The 17,934-nt window shown below is 37.6% G+C and overlaps 1 protein-coding gene across 1 annotated transcript in view; it reads right to left on the minus strand.

Moving 5' to 3' along the window:
* SPPL3 (signal peptide peptidase like 3) overlaps positions 1–17,934 on the minus strand; it is a 106,847-nt gene that overhangs the window by 5,814 nt on the left and 83,099 nt on the right. The window contains exons 3-6 of the mRNA XM_031442773.2: positions 11,535–11,623; positions 5,666–5,785; positions 4,839–4,917; positions 3,425–3,537 (exon numbers count right to left, since the gene is read on the minus strand). Of these exons, the coding sequence (XP_031298633.1) occupies positions 3,425–3,537; positions 4,839–4,917; positions 5,666–5,785; positions 11,535–11,623 (401 nt within the window). The remainder of the gene's footprint in view (positions 1–3,424; positions 3,538–4,838; positions 4,918–5,665; positions 5,786–11,534; positions 11,624–17,934) is intronic.

Genomic DNA, 17,934 nt, shown 5'->3' on the forward strand with positions numbered 1-17,934 from the left:
TTATATAAAAGTGAGTTCATTCTCTGAACTAGGTGCTCCCAGTAGACAGAAACCATGGCTCATTTTTTCTGTGGATCCCCAGCACTTAGTAGACATTGAATAAATATCTGCAGAATGAATGAAAAATTATGTTTTATCAACTTCAAATTTCAAATTATAATTTCTAAACAAAGTAAGAAAAGCAAGTAAAGCTATGATACAGATGCCTCTCATTTTAATCAAACTGGCAGTAAACTGTCAGTGTGTGCAGCAAGGTGGGCAAACAAAGCAGCCTGGCAGACCCTGGGCACTAATATTTAATGAGTTCCTACTGTGGGTATGGTGTTGCGTAAACAAGAGAAGAAAAATTATTCCTATCCCTACAAGAGAGAAGGGCTGGGAAGAAGGCAGTAGAACAAGGAAGAAGAACAGACCATCTCTGCCCCCATCACTGCTGTCCTCAAGCATCCACTGAGGTCCACAGCGTGTACTGCGGTATGAGTTTTGGACTGATGCAGTCAAGACATAACTCCTGACTTTATATATTCTAGGATGCCCATTTTACTAGGGTCTCCTTTAATTAAAAAAAAATAATAAATTTATGAAAACAGAACCAAACTGGTAAAATGTATGCAAATTCATGCCATTTGAAACAAACGTAGTAAACTGTATTAACCAGTTAGGATCAGTTAGGCTTGGCAGGAGACTGAAGCCTTCAAGGTGCAAAGGGACAACTGAAGTACAGTGCTGAGATGTGCCAAAGGCCCACGACACAGCCAGTCCATGCCCATTTTTAAGTAACGTGATTCCCCATTATAGTTATCTTAGGAAACCAGTGTTTGCTGTGTTGTGAATCAATAAACAGGATGCTGGCAGGGGTAAGCTCAGCGGGCTTGAGGAACAACTGTGGTAACCGGTGGGTGGGAGGCCCTGGCACAGTGGCGGGGACTGACGACCAGACAACAGGTCAAATATGCTGGGTGAATGCCGGCTGGGGTGATGGCGGTAGGGCAGCAACAGCTGATCTGCTCAGGAACCTGCAAGTGAATATGTGGAGAACAAAGTATCAAAAGAACAAAGGAAGAAATGAAGGCTTGAGATGGACAGACACGCGTGTGTGGGCAGTGAGGGTCCGAGGACTGACTGACGAAACCAGGAGAGGAATATGGAAACCGAATGGACAGGCAGGCCAAAGGGCACGCTTCCAGCGTTGCACGTATATGCCTCTGCAACTCATGCAGGTGACTGGTCCCCGAAACACACTCTCTGCTATTCATCTAGTCTGCCTCTCTTTTTCTTCATATTTTCATTCAAGTAATCCTTAAAAATCTTACTTTCTCCTTTGGGCTTTTCCAAGCCAAAATGAAGAGAGGTGGTAACTTCCCTTGTGATACGCTGCTTGAGAAACTCCTAAGACTTTGCTTAGTAGCTTTACCAAGAAGCTTAACTTTTAGTTAAATGTAAATTAACCTAAAGTATTAGGGAAGTAAATTAATCTCAGCCACTTAGCTATAATTACTTCCAATATATTATTGATATAATCTCTGTCTTCCACAAACAGTAGGGCCAGGGACAGTGACACCAAACCAAGCTAAAATGTTCTCTAAAAGGATTATTCAATCTATAAGGTCTTAAGCAGGGCTCACTTCTAAAATAAAAGATCTCTGAGAAGCTAAGCCTGATGTGGACTAAGGGCCAGAGTCTGGAATCTTAAAACAAGAAAAAAAAATCAATTGCTAGATTTCTGGGACTGAATATTTTCTAATTACAGGTTAGTAGCAAGTGCTATAAAGAGAGACATCTGTCAGGGCTCTTGCAGGCCCTGAACTGGTCAGGGGAAGCGGACTGGAGTCTGCTCAGTGGTCCGCGAACATAGGGTGTGCATGCACAAGATTCCTCAGCTTTTGCAAACATACCAAACCCAGTTACTGGTCAAATCCTTTCAAGTCTTCCCAAATTTAAAAGGTTAATTTTTCAGACAGAACTGAGTAGAGTAGATAAAAAAGCTATAGATTTAGTTCAAGAAAACTCTGAAGTCTCTTCTTAAAATTAATGCTTCTTGGTATAACCTTGAAAATATACTTTATGCCTTGCCCTTTAAAACAACCATATTTACCATTGTTGTCATTGTAAATTAACTTCAAAGAACAGGCTTTAACTAAAAAACACTCATTTAAAAAACTCTACAATCACATTATTTCTGCCTATGAAATGATTTCTGATTCTGCAGAGAAGTCTGGAAAGACAATTTACACATGTCAAAGAACACATTTCAGAATGTCACAGACACATGGCTAGAAAGCTCCTTTCTGCAATAGCAGGAAACAAGGCAAACACATGTCGAACACTAATCTGAGAGACAAACTAAAAAGCTCAAAGGTGCTCTCTGTTTTTTTGAGGGAAAACTCTAAACTTGGCCACAGGGGCAGTTTAACTAGCGTAAATTGTAAGAAGAAAAGATCCTTGGACAAGTTAATATTGGGAAGTAACAAAAATGACAGAAAATGATATAGAAGTCTACAAGTTAGGGCCAGTAAGGGTTTGGGGAGCCTCCCTGAACACTCAAAATATTACAACCATGGGGTGAATTTCACAGTGGAAGTTTGTTTTTGATCTTGGTCACTGGGAAAATAAAAGTTTGTCCTTTATGGCCAATATTTATTGACTGTGGTCTAGAGCAAAGAATCCTGTAGAGAGACGGACCCTTGAGAATGGCTGCTGGAGAGCTGCTTACCCCACTCTCCTTTCCTGCAGTGAGGCTACTCAGCCCATCCCCACCCTTGCCTGCACAGGGGTGCAGGTAGGAAAACCCTGCTGACCTGCTTGCTCTCCAATACGAGTTTCAGACGGCTGTGTAAATCAGTTTATCTTGTAAAGAATGCCATCCTCCCTCATGCCAACCTTTTCTTTTTTAGTGATACACTACTTTGGTATTCCTCTGTTCCACGTAATGCTCGGGGAAGGGAGAGAACAGAGAGTTAAGAACTGCCTGCTGTCTTGAGAGGTATCCGTCTCTCTCTCTAAATAAACTTGCTTTCACTTAAAAAGACAAAATTGGGTCAGTAGCTTAATAAACTTAAAACCTTTAGCAAAACCTGTAAACAGTATCACATGACTAAAGAGTTCCATGAGAGCAGGGCCACCAAAATTCAGGAGTGTAATTACAGAGCCCTCAGACCACAAACCAGCCACATTACTACTCTTAACATCTAGTGCGTATAAAACAGCCATTTACCCTTCTCCTATCAGCTGGGCAAGCAGCTTGTGTGACTTTGGATGTGATTTCCTCTTCTGATTATCAACCTTCAAGAAGCACTGAAGCATCACACACCAACCCACAAGAATACTGAAAGCACAAACTCTCGATTTGGGAAATACAGCAGTTCTGGTAACCACTTAACTATAAATGATATTACATTTTCAACTGGTCACGTTAGTTACTTACCATCCATGAGAAGCCAATGGCCAGTGAGCACCCAGATGAGGACGAGCATGACAGACAGAGAGAAAGACAGTAACTCAGCCGCAGTGAAACGCCCACAGCAACCAAAGGAAATCCTGGAAAACACACAACATTTATTGGACTCATGGACAACAAATTACATTCGATAACCAGAGTCCTTTGGTTCTTCATGATCAGAATACATGACGGCCTTTTAGAACAGTAGGCAATACCTAGATACCCAGAAATTCAAAATACCCAAATCTCTCTGGAATAAACTACAAAAAGTTCAAAAGAATTACACTTCTGCACTCATTCAAAAATGCATTTTTCACCCCAAATTATCAACATGGATACTGAGGAGTCCAAAATGATAATATCAATTTTTGGAGAATCTAAGCATAGGGGAAATTTTAATTCTTATGAGGAAAACAAAATGAACAAAGTCAACAACTCAATTCATTAAGCAAAAATGAATAAAATTTAAGATGGTACATCTATTTGGTTAACACTAATTTCTGGAAAAATCAGCTGCCCCAAGTGACTGATTTCCCAAGTGCATAGAGCATCTCCACTGAGATGGCATTTTGTCTCCATGGAGCAATGGCTTTAGGAGTTAAGGTGTGAACACTGGGATTAAACCTAAACGGCTACAGACAGAGAAAACAAACTCATGGTTACCAGGAGGGAAAGGAGATGGGAAGGGATAAACTAGGAGTTCAAGATCTGCAGATAGTAATTACTACATATAGGATAGAGAGACGAGTTTCTACTGTATAGCACAGGGAACTATATTCAATATCTTGCAGTAACCTACAATGAAACAGGGTAGGAAAAGGGATATATGTATGTATACATACGACTGAAACATTGTGCCATGTGCCAGAAATTGATACAACATTGTAAACTAACTACACATCAATTAAACAAAACATGTTTTAAAAAAAAATCATATCAATAGGAGAAAAAATATGTGAATAAATAGCCAGAAACACACACACACACAAACAAAACAAAACAAAAACCCTAAGTGGCTAGTATATATTTTAGGTCACCAAAGACAAAAGGCAAAGAAGAATGTTTGAGTCAAGCACTATTTTGTATTCCATTAACTCACTAGTAAAGGAATGAAAATGCTGCTTCAAAAGAAAACTGCTCATCTTTTAATAATCTAAGCAAGGAAGCATATTACACTGCCTCTGACTTCCTAAGACTTACTTGTATTTCCTCTGCTATGAAAAGGTAAAAAAAGAAGTACTACCTTCCAGTTTTTAAAGATCAAACATTTCACTTCCCAGTGTTTAGGCATTTGTGTGCTTCAGTCAATAGCAGAAATTTAGACTCCTAATACTGTTATCAAGTATGAGAGAAAAACATACACAAGTTTACAACTTAGAGGAAAATCCCAGGTCCTTACTTGTTCTGAGGTGAACAGGGTCTTGTTAAATACTGGCACATTGGGAGCAGAAGAAAAGCAAAAGCTATCGTTGCAAGAACTAGAGAAAGAAGACGTATGGTTAAATTCTTTTTGCTTATTATTTTACTAATCATAAGAAAAACTGCAATGACTTATGGAAACAACTATTGCCCAAAATACTTTTCTCAACAACTGTATACAATAATATTAACTAAATAAGAAAAGTAGCTTCCCTTTGTAACTGCACAGATGACCTCTTTATAAAAAAAAAGCACTTGATTTGAAACAGGAGAAGCATGGGTAGGTTTTTCTCATTCTCTTCTATGTCAGCAAGAAAAGAAATAGCGGGCTAGGCTATGATCTTCTAACAAGTCTAGTATTTTGATGTTTTATACACATCCATCACTGCTCAGCCTGCAAACTGATCGGATAGCTTAAGCTGAATTGCTGTGATTAGCTATTTTACTTTGATTAGCTATCAATGTTTCTATCTGCAGAAACATGGGTTAGGGTTGCTAATGACTATTCTGCCAAACTGGACCTTCTGGTAACCTACCAGACAAGGAGCTACAGCCAAAGCAATCCTGCTCTGGTGTCACAAAACTCAAGAGTTTTCAACCCCTTGGCCTTTTGTTCAGATTGCGTTCGGCAGGTCCAAACTAATGATACGGGCATCAAGTGGTTGGGGGGAGGGGGGAGAAAGCCAGACTATCAACAAAAACTTTCATGGTATCATGTATAAATCTTCATTTTTGAATGATGATTTTAAAAGAATAAAAATTTTCCTTTTAGCTTAACGTTAAGAATAGACAGAGGCACTCATTTACCTGCTGTACATATTGTAAAAACTACTTGAACTGAGTCAAAGAAGAAGAACATTACTAGGAGAGAGACAGATGCTCCAATTGGAAGAAACAGGGCCTGGGTAGAGTCAATAGTTTGGATACCTGAAAGAGAAAAAGGGACATATTAACACCTTACGTAACAGGCACGTAACAGGCACCGTACCCATACTTTAGATACGTTAATTCATTAAAATGCAGACAGTTCTAGGGATTAGCACATAAAATGCAGATTATCTAGGCCCTCTGATTCTTTCTATCCCTAAGAGACCATGAGCTCCTTGCTATCTTCATAGTGTCTTCTTATAGTAGGTGCTCAAGAAATACTTGGTGAGTTGAATTACTATCTCTGGGTGCTAACCATCTAGATGACAGAGTACCAAAACAAACAAAAATCAAGAACAGTAAGAGGTAGTAAAATTTCATAATAGTTAATTTGAGTATATTTGTGGTCTTGTATATATAGGTTTGGTAAAAGAGGTGGTTTAAATCCCCTGACTAAAATAACTTCTCATCATTGGTGGATTTAATGTACTTATGTTCATTCTTTCCCATTGTTGCTAACAGCTGAAGCCTGACTGGTTGGAGGGTAGAGGAGGAGAGAATAAGATATACCTGGAAATAGCAAATCAAAAAAATTATTTTGTGGGATCATTTTAAGGAATAAATAGGAGATAAATGGGGGAAATAGAATCTCCTGGAAAGACACAGCAAAATTTAGCACAGTAGTGTTCAAGTCTTGGCTGCTCATTGGAATAACCTGGAGAACTTTTAAAAAAAAAAAATCACAGTGCCCAAGCCCAACTCCAGATCAACTAAACTATGAAATATCTGGGGGCTAGTAGGCCCAGTGAAAATGCCCCACAAAATTTTATTTTGCATCCAGGGTTGAGAAACATTATCAGATTATCTGTTAGAGAAGGAACATACAGCAAAATCTGATAACCACTGAATGAAAAGAAAAAATTATCCATTTTAACTTATGTGGTATCTACTTCCATGCTGAAATGTTATAAAGTTCATGGAAGAAACCAAAGAAGAAATTTTCAAATTAAAGAAATATTAGAAGTAAAAGCCTCTCTTCATTAAATTAAGGTGATGAATAAAATACTGTGCAACCAGGATGAACATAACTAGACACAAAGAGCTGCAATCATCAGCCAACATTTAAAAACTGCTCTTCAGTATTTAAATTTACCTGTCCCCAAGAAAGTTATTTTTAGGGATTCTGGTGAAATGAAGTATTAAATGTTTCTACAGAACAAAATTACTTCCTGTTGGCTAGGCAGTTGGGTCAAATAATTCATTTAGGAATAGGGCAATTCAATTTAGGAAGAGTGATCTGTGTGTTAAGACAAACAGAAATGATCTGGAGAAGAGTCTGACCTGAACTTCAGTCAAATCCACCTGGGGCAGGGGAGGGGAGGCACAGGGACGCAAGTGTCTTATGGGCATTTACAAGGCAAAACTATGAAATCAGTAAATTTCACTAATTTTTTTTAACTTGAGTGCTCTACAATAGTTCAAAGAACTACTTGAGGAAACTAGACTTTAGGGGCCTTTCACAACAGAAAACAGTGGTTTCTCAAAAAAAATTGTTATGTAAGAAACAAATCTTGAAAAAAAAATCTATAAATCTTAAAATACACACCCACACCGCCATCTTCTGTAAAACAAAGCATCAGATAGCCCACAGGTTAACTATACTGGTTTAAAACATGAACAGAGAAATCAAATGACTGGCTAAAACAAATAATGTTCATTAAGTCAGGTATATGAGAAATATTTGTTTATAATACACCTAAGTTTTAGAAGTTCAGTCTACAATTAAAATGCAAAACTGAATACAAAGAACCTTTCTAAAAAATATTAGACAAAATGAGCAGATCTCTGTTTTTTGAAAGCATAGATTTTAAACCAGTAGGCATTAGACATTGTTTCCATTAGTTTTACAGAAGGATGCTCAAGAGAGTTTATCAAACAGCAATGAACTCCTTTAGTTGCTGATAATATGCTACCAAAAATAATGTATACAACTTTAATACTGCGCTTCCTAAAGGTCTGGAAATAATGGTCCTGCAGGGGAAGGACCTAATTAATCAGAAATTTTAGCCAAACTCCAATGACTTAAAACAAAACAGAGCAAAGTAAAACAGAACAGTCATAACTGAGAGACTTACTCAAACACAGTTGCATTATCTTTTAAGGCAAAATCAGCTTAAGAAATAGGCAGGGTGATGGAATTAAAAATTATGTACAGAGATATTTTTTGTATTCAGTGAACAAGGCTGCAGACTAAATATATGTCTGGTCATGAAACAGATGTGGAGCCATACACCAGTGTAGTACTGCTAACTGTTAAAAAAGTTACTGATTTTGTACCTCCATGAGAGAAGCATGCCTTGACTAAATATTTATTGACCATTTACACAGTAGGCAACATAAGGGATTTAAAAAGTCACTTTCAGAGCTTATGGAGTTTACAGTCTAGGTGGGGAGATTAAGTTATGTTTCTCTGTTAAGGACGAGAATTCCAACTGTACATCATCCCCATCAGTCTTCATTGTCCAAATAAATTATATGGGAACCAAGAAAAGGACTTCAAGATATCAGGTAATGGGGGGAGAAGGGGAGTCACTTTTTTTTTAAAGAAAACCCACTTAATGTTAATTAAGTGAAGGACTGGTGTGCTGGGAGTGGCAGTGGGTGGGAACCTCTATACAGGTTTCCTGGGGCAGATGTAGAGATGAGACAGGAGTTAGAAAAAAGGTTAGGGAAAATCAGAGAGGACCTGGAGGGAACTCCCCCCACCCCTACTTTCTAACCCTTTTTATTGTAAAACATAACACACACAGAGAAAAGTACATGAAACAAAAATAGAGTTCAGTGAATCATCACATGGCTAATACCACCAGGGTCAAGAAATAGAACCGTGCCAAGGTCCAAAGTCTTTCTCACGCCCTTCCCAATCACTGTTCTTTCTCCTTCCTCCAAAGGGAACTACTCCTTCCCTAGCTTTTATGATACTTTTACTTTATGCTTTCTACCCAAGCATGCATCCTAAAATGTTAGTATCTGTTCTGCCTGTTTCCTTATCATATACGTTGAAGTATGTAGTATGTATTTTCTTTTTGGTCTGGCTTCTTTCACTCAACATTGTGAGAAACAACCATGCTGTTATATGGAGCTGTAGTTCACTCATTTTCATGTCTTTTCCACAAATTCCTTGATTCTTATTTATCTTGGGAGTAGGCAACTGCCAACTTAAAAAAAAAAAAAACCCTCTATCTACTCACTTTCTCCTTCATACATTATTAGTTCACAACACTCTTGACAAAATCTTAATACTAAAGTCATACCTTCCTTTTCTCAGAACTTTCCCCCCAATTCTTCTACATTATTCATCACTCAGTATTTCAATCTCCTTCGCACCTACACAATCCCATGTTCCTCTGTTCATTTCTCTGGCTATTATCATTTCTTTGATTTTTGATAAATGCATCCTGTTTTCCATGCCACCCCTTCAATCTGGAATGGGGTCATACTCCATAATCAAGTACTGGCCTTCTCTGTAATGGTCATTTCTTTCTGTATTTTTCCTGCGTGGACTGCGTTCTATCCTGATCTGTGCTTATTAGCCCTTTTGGTATCCGTGGCCCAGATTAGGCGCTGAAGAAATACATTTGTTGAGGATAATTTAGCACATCACAGGAGGCAGATTTAAGAAAATGACCATTTAAATAACCATCTACTACTCTTTAGATATTGATTAACAATGAGAAATACAAAACTAATGTCACCAAGTAAATTCCTTCCACTGTGTGGAATGACTTAACGATTTATTTATTTGCAGGTAAAACTGTACTTAAACACATACTATTGATTTCTCAGGTTTCTGTGATGCAATGCACAACAGATTTACAATCTGTTTTAAGTACATCATTTGTATATATGCTGTATAACACAGGAATTTAAAGTGTATGGAGTGACTGGGTTTAAAATACTGATAGAAGAAAAGTTGCTATGTAATAATTTAACCTGAAAACTGGATATTGACACTGGGTTTTAACTGGTTCCTGGTAAGTTACTGGTATGGTATTTTACTATGCAAGGATCTGTGTCATAAATTTAAGAAAAGGCTCCTTATATTTAAATGATTCTACTTACTGTATTTATCATGTCCACTTTATACTGTTGGGGACAATGAAACACATTTAACTGGGTAAAAACTGGGCAAGCATAATTTGGTTGATGGAATATTAAAATAACTAGAGAAACTGAAATAGGCATTAAGTGATCTCTTTTCAATTTAATTTCTAAGATCCTCCATCAATATTCTAGCCAATTTTATATTAGATCTCCAGTCTTTCCTCCCTATTAGGTGGAAACTTTAATTTGCCCTGTAAGTCCCGCTATCCTCCTTCTCTGGGCCTGTTTTTACATGTTCTTCTTACCTGGAGGGACTTCTCCAGCAACTCAAGTTTACTGCGTCAAGTCAAACTCACCTTCTGCCGGAAAGAGTCCCTTACTAACCTGACCCACTGTTGCTCACCCTGGCTTGCCTTTCTCTTTACTCTCTTTGTACCTGGCTGTCTAAATGACTTCACCTTTAGTGTGTACTCTGATCTACTGATAGCAGATGTTTGTTCAGAAGGATTCTGAGGCTATGGTAAGAATCCATAAGAAAAAGTAGCTGCTCTAGGTACAGGGTGGGAAGTGGTATTTGGGATCTGTCTTAGCACTTTATTAACACCTTGGAAAGTATTCTGGCCACACTGCCTAGGTGACAGTCTGGGTACAAGCTCTTGTACTTTGCATCTTTCAAAATATCTAATAAATGCTGAGTGCATATTGGGAGGTACCCAATATGAATGTCTTAATATTATCAAGTCTCCTTATTTCTAATTCAGTTCTCTTTCTATAATAAGCATCACCAATTTTCTACAACTCTATCAAGGCACAACTTACATTCCATAAAATGTAGCCATCCTAACTGTGTAATTCAATTTTTTTTTTTTTTGTAAATTTACCGTGTGAAACCATCACCATAATCTAGTTTCAGAGTGTCTTCATAACCTCAAGAAGATCCCTCATGCCAGTTTACCATTAATTCTCCTTCCCATCTCTTGTCCTAGGCAACCACTCATCTACTTTCTGCCTCCATATATTTCCTTTTTTGGAAATTTCATGTAAATGCACTCATACAATATGGAGTTTTTCCATCTGGATTCTTTTAGTTAACAAGTTTTGAGGTTCACCCATGTTGTAGCATGTTTTGTACTTCATTCTTTTTAATGCTGAATAGTGTAGACACACCATATTTTGCTTATCCATTAACTAGTTTACTGGTCTCTGAGTTGCTTCCTCTTTTTGGCTATTATGAATAATGCTGAACACTTGCCACATAGCACACTTCTATTTTTTTTTAAAGCAAATATTCTTATAAAATCTTAAATATCAGGAGAGACACTCACAATACTTAGTTTTACAAGTACTTCACGTAGCTATTTTTAACAGTCACTAGAAGAATTTATGATCAACCCCTACAAAATTATCAACCTCGCCAAAGGATTCAAATGAAGACATAAGCAGACAGATACCTATCTATCCTGCTTGTCTTTAAGAAAATAAAGAATCAGGACAGCAAGCTTTTAGGCATGAATTAAAAGCAGTACACAAGAATTCTGTAGTTCAGATTCAGAATGTAAGACTTTAACAAACTATACGATACAGATGAGATTTTATCGTTATAACAAATAATCCTTGAGCCCAGTAAATTATCAACTGGAGTTACAGAAAGAATCAAATTAAGACAACTACATGTATGAAAGTCAACTGACACAAAATGCCTTACTATTATTGGTGCTGTTGCCATTGAAAGACCCAGAAGAACTGTTACTGTCCTTCTCCTTATCTTGATTTTCAAAGTCCATATTAAGAGACCTGTGGGAGAAATTGAATAGGTAAGTTTTAGTTTTGCTTAAGAAATTGACCAGAAAAGTCAGCAAATGAGACATATTTTTAAATGCAAAGCATGAGCTCTCTGGAACAGATCTGCAGAATAGTTCTTGATGCCACATTTTAAAAAAAACTGTCTATATTCCTTCTAACATCAGTTCAAGAGTTTTCTTGACTGCAGATAAAAGCATTCCATTGTGACTGAATATTCCAGCCATATCTCTGTGCACATCTTTATTACTTCCTTATGCTAAATGCCTAGGAGGAAAAATACTAGGTCAAAACACAAGCACAATTTTGAGACTTTTACACAACTGCTTCCACAGAAGGCGTACCAGTTTACTCTCGGACAGACAGCAGGTATGACAGCACTTGTTTCTCTACACCTGGCCAGCTTTCATTCAACAGCAGCATATACCCGAGTCTGTGCTGTACCTGGGGCTGTTCTAGGTACTGAAGAGACGATAAATAGTGAGTAAAACAGGCTCTCCTGGATTTTACATTTGGGGAGGGAAACTAACAGTAAACACGAAAAATAGGTTAAATATGTGGTAGAGTAATGCTAAGAGCTAAGGAGAAAAGGCAGGAAATGGAGACAGTAGGTCTGAAATTTTAAACAGCGTGGACAGGGAGGACCTCACTGGTGCGATTTCTGAGTCAAGACCTGAAGGAAGTAGTCACCGTCAATCTGGGGAACTAAAAATGCTATTTCTGTTCTAATTTAGAATTCTCTTAACTGTTGAACAATTTTATGTACGTGAGTTTGCCCATGTCTGTCTTTTTTTGTGACATAACTCTTCAAGTCCTTAGCTCATTTTTTACTGCTGTGTTCCTTTAAAGCATTTGTGTGTCCAAAAGAACTTCCTGTGATGGTGGTAATGTTTTGTATCTGCACTGACCTATTTGGTAGATGTGAGCCGTGTGAGCACTTGAAATGTGGAAGCACAACTGAGGAAATGAATTCTACATTTTACTTTTACTTTAATTAATTTAAATAATTTGAAAGCTAAAATTATTAAACTTTAGACAAAAATATAGGGTAAATCTTCGTGACCCTAGATTTGGCAGTGGATTCTTACATATGACACCAAAAACACAAGGAAAAAAGTGATAAATTAGACTTCATCAAAATTAAAACCTGTATGCTGCAAAGGACACTTCCAAAAAAGTGAAAAGACAACCCCACAGGAAGGGAGAATACATTTGCTGTTATGTGTCTGATAAGGGCCTTGTATTTAGAATATATAAAGAAGTCCTACAATTCAATAATAAAAAGACAACATGATTAAAAAAATGGGCAAAAGTTTTGAATAAGTATTTCTCCAAAGAAGATAAGCAAATGGCAAATAAGTACATGGAAAGTTCTTAACATCATTAGTCATTAGGGAAATACAAATCAAAACCACAATGAGGTACTCACTTCGTATCCACTAGGGTGGCTGTGACCAAAAAGTCAGATAATAACCAAGTGTTAGCAAGCATATAAAATTGCTGGTGGGAATGTAAACTAGCACAACCACTTTGGAACAGCCTGTCAATTTTCAATTTCTTTAATAAATATAGCACTAGTCAGGTTATCTATTTCTTCTTGAGTGAGCTTTGGTAGACTGTGTCTTTCAAAAATTTTGTCCATTTCACCCAAGTTGTTAAATTTATCAGCACAGAGTTTAATCTCTTATTATCTTTTAATATCTGTAGGCTCTAGTATTACCAACTCTCTTATCCCTGATGGTAGATTTGTCTTTTTTCCTTAATTAGTATGGCTAGAGGGTTACTAATTTTACTGATTTTTTAAAAAAAATCAGCTCTTATAGTTTCACTGATTTTTCTCCAACAGAGAAAATCTATTTGACTTTGATCTTTTTTTTCCTCTTTTATTTTTATTTTTTGATTTCCCATGTTGTATTAGCTTCTGGTGTGCAGCACAGTGATTCAGTTTATATACACACACACGTAAGTATATATACTCAAACACATTTTTTTTTTATTACAGGTTACTACATGGCTTTGATCTTTATTCTTACCTTTTTTCTGCTTAATTGGGTTTAACTTGCTCTTTTTTCCCCTAGTTTATTAAGAAAGGTAAAAGTTTAGATTACTGTTACTTTTTCTTCTATTCTAACCTTGGCATTAAGAGCTATAATTCCCTAAATATTGCTTTTGCATCATTCCATAAATTTGGTGTGTTGTGTTTTTACTTTCTTTTAATTCAAAAGTATTTCCTTTCTTGATTTCTTAACACATGGAAGTGTGTTATTTTTGCTTCCAAATATCTGTGGATTTTCCAGACATCTTTGTGTTCAACTGTGATTCATTAGGAACTGAATGGTGGTGTCCCCTACAAGGTTCATTTGTTGAAGTCCTAACCCCCAATGTGATGAATGGTATTTGGCGACAGGGCCTTTGGGAGGTAATTTTGCTGACGTCCTGAGGGTGGGTCCTCGGGATGGGATTAGTACCCTTCTAAGAAGAGACACAGAGAGCTTGCTAGCTCTCTCCTGGAGCTACACACCGAGGAAAGACCATGTGGACACACAGCGAGAAGGCAGTCATCTACAAACCAGGAAGGGAGTGCTCACCAGAACCCACCTTGGATTTCCGGCCTCCAGAACTGTGAGAAAACAAGTTCCTGTTGTTTAAGGCACCTAGTCTGCGTGTTTTGTTACGGCAGCCCCAGCGGGCTAGAGATCAGAGATCATACTATGTATGCCTTGAATCCATTTACTGAGACTTGTTTTATGTCCCCCAAACACGATCTATCTTGGTAAATGTTCCAGGTGCACGTGAGAATGTGTATTCATTCCACTGCTGGAATGTTCTATAAATATCAATCAGGTCAAACTGGTTGAAAAATATTGTTTAAGCCACTATATCCTTCCTTACTGATTTTCTGACCACTCTGCTTTATCAGTTATTGAGAGAGAGGTATGAAAATCTTCAGCTACACTTGTGGGTTTCTTTTATTTTTCCTTGAAGTTGTATCAGTTTTTGCTTCATGCATTTTGAAAATCTTCTATTAGATGCATTTAGGATTATTATGTCTTGTTGCGTAAATGATCCCTTTATCATTATGAAGTAAGGGGTTTTTTTTTTGTCTTTAGTAATTTTCCTTGCTCTGAAAGCTGCTTTGTCTGATATTAATACAGCTACTTCAGCTTTCTTTTGATGAGTATAGGGGATATCTTTTCCCAAACTTTAACTTTAAATCCTTTTTCTGGCTTTATACCTATAGCGTGCTTTTTGTAAGCAGCGTATCATTGGATCTTGCTTTTTAATTCAATCTGACAATTTCCATCTTCTAATCCGAGTTTTTAGGCCAATTTATTTAATGTGATTATTGTTATGATTAGCTTTGAGGCTACGTTTTAGTTTGTTCTATCTTTTTTGTTGTTGCTTCCCTTTACCTGCCTTGTTTTGGATTAATACAGTTATTTTTCTAGGATTTGGTTTTATTTCCTTTGTTGTCTTTCTAGCTATAACTCTCTGTTCTTTTATTTTAGTGTTTGCTGTAAAGTTTATGGTATACATCTTTAACCAACACAGTCTACCTTCAAGTTATATGGCAATACTTCATGTATAGTATAAAAACCTGACAACAGCTTATTTCCCTCTCAACCTCTGTACTATTATTACCATGTATTTTATTTTTATATGTTATGATACAAACTTCATACTGTATTATTACTTTTGTTTAGACAGTTATCTTTTAAAGAGTTTTAAATAATAAGGAAAAAACCCTTTCACATTTATCATTGTAGGTACTATTTCTGGTGATCTTCATTCCTTTGTGTAGACCCAGAATTCCAACTGGTACCATTTTTAATCTGCTTAAAGCTCTGCTCGAAGAACTTCCTTTAACATTTCTTGTAGTATAAGTTCATTAGTAAAGAATTCTTTCAGGTTTTGTATGTCTGAAAACATCTTTATTTTGCCTTCATTTCTGGAAGATGTATTTGCCATACAATTCTATGTTGACAGTGTTTTCTTTCTGTCCTTGAAAGCAGCTGTTCCACTGTCTTATCTACACTGTTTTCAATGAGAAATCTGATCCTTCCCCTGCCCCCTAGCAGTTCCTCAGCCTCCTCACCCTACAGCTGCTTTTCGGATTTTTTTTTTCTTTTATCACTAGTTTTGAGTACTTTGATTATGATGTACCTTGGTGTAGTTTTCTTTATGGTTCTTGTGCTATGGGGTTTTATTCAGTTTCTTGGATCTGTGGGTTGTAGTTTACTTCAAGTTTTGGAAAAATTTTGTCCATTAATTCTTTAAGCATTTTTTAGTCTGTCCCTTTCTTCTCCTTCCCTTCAGGGACTCCAATGACCATATACTCTGGTGAATGTTCAAGAGGTGCACCTGCAGATCGCGGGGGTCTTCTCTCTTTGCAGCTCCCTTTTCACAGTCAAACACATTCATTACCTCTCATAGTTAACTTCTGTGTGTATGTGTGGGGTCAGAACTCTTGAGTTCTACTCTCTTAACAAATTTCAAGTATACATTATTATTAACTATGGTTACCATGATGTACGTCAGGGCTCTAGAACTTATTAACTGAAAGTTTGCACCCTTTAATCAATCCCTCTCCTTTTCTTCTACCCTCCAGACTCTAGTAACCATCCTACTACCCTCTGTAACTGTAAGTTTGACCTTTTTTTCTGGTGGGGGGTCAGAAGGGCAATAGAAATTGTCTTAAGACAGCTGGGAAGATTGTTTATCGTCTCTGTTTTTCTATGAAGAACAGAATGGCAAATCCAGTTTCTGTTACTTCAGCTTGGCTAGAATTAGAAGCGCCTCTAGACAGTTCTTTAAATACTCAGGTTCCAAACTGAGCAGATATTGAAGTGAAGGAGAGGTCTCCTTTCATTTGTTTATGCCGTGTACAAGTCCCGGTGGGTACTGGCACCTGGTTGAGTTTTATCCCTCTCTTTAAGGAGAGTTTAAGGATAGAGTATCCCTCTATTCTCAAGAGCTCAGAATTCTTCCTGAAGGGGCTCTCAAGCAAATCACTAGGCTCAGGTCCTAGTAATGCTCTTCACTTCATAGTTTCCTACTCCTGTGACTCAAAATCTCTTGCTGGACTCAAGAGAATGGCCCTTCTACTACAACAGGTTGACTCTGTCTGCCATTTGCTTTCCTGTACTGTCATCCACTGTCTGAAACTACTGGTGCAGAAGAAGCCTCCACTGGCTATGTCTTCAGTTAGCACTGGTGACCTGGCTAGGAAAGCCTGGAGCACAGACTGGTCAGGCACACTTCACCCTGTCCCCTATAAATTTGGCTAATTAGTTATTTAGCAAACTGTTCCATTAGAAGGCCAGCACTAATGGGTGACAAATTCCCCAGTAAGACCAAAGAATGGATAGTTTTCGATGCCTGAAACATGGTTAAACTCTGAAGTGTGGTTAAAACTCCTCTTCTGTATATGCTGATGTGCTGGCTTTCCGGGGAGTTTTTAATTTTTAAAAAGCCTTGGATTTTAGAACATTCAACTTCTCGTATCTAATTTTTGGGGCTTTATATTTCTTCTGCCATCAGAAGACACCTTAACAGAGATCAAAAAGTACACTAGATGCTCCCACCTCAGTCAACCCTGGAGAATTGTTATGGTGATTCGTCAGCTCCTGAGAACTTTTCTCTGTCAACTGTGATTTGTTCCATACAAATTAGATATAATATTTTGAGTATATTTTCCCTGCTAAGAAAACTGTTCTAGTTTTCAGTACATGGTTTTATTGCTATGATCCTTCAAACTTTAATTCATGCTTTTCCTGGAAAGCTAATCATTTTTGGAGAGCTCAACTCTCTGGTGATGCAATTCATGGGAACCTGTCTGGAATCACTGGAACATGAAGACTGCTTCTTCCCTGTGGGCATGCTTTGGAAAAGACCTGTATTAATTTAAATTGTGTTTTTCGAATTCCCTTACATATGAATGGACGACAACAACAACACTTGTTATGCCCACTCTGCTGCTCAGAATCTGGAGGTAGCATGGTAAATTTACAGAAACAGTTACCCATATCCCTACCCTGGGGGCTGGCAGTTACAGACTGTTAGCTTCTCCTTTGCTTTCCATTGGCATACTGATGTCCTGGACTGGAAAGCTGCCGATCATCTCTGGTTTGACCCTAGGCACAGCTGTTCAGAGCCTCTCTCCTAAGACTCGGTAAATGGGACTGGGTGCCGAGAGTTATGTAGGATAGGCTTAAGGGTTATCTAACTCCATTTCAATCTGTTATTAGTTGAGGACTATTTTAAACTCTATTCTGGCTGCTCTAAGGCAAGAATTTCCCCGTTTT

This window comes from Camelus dromedarius, chromosome 31 (assembly GCF_036321535.1).
Source record: "Camelus dromedarius isolate mCamDro1 chromosome 31, mCamDro1.pat, whole genome shotgun sequence".
NCBI lineage: Eukaryota > Metazoa > Chordata > Mammalia > Artiodactyla > Camelidae > Camelus > Camelus dromedarius.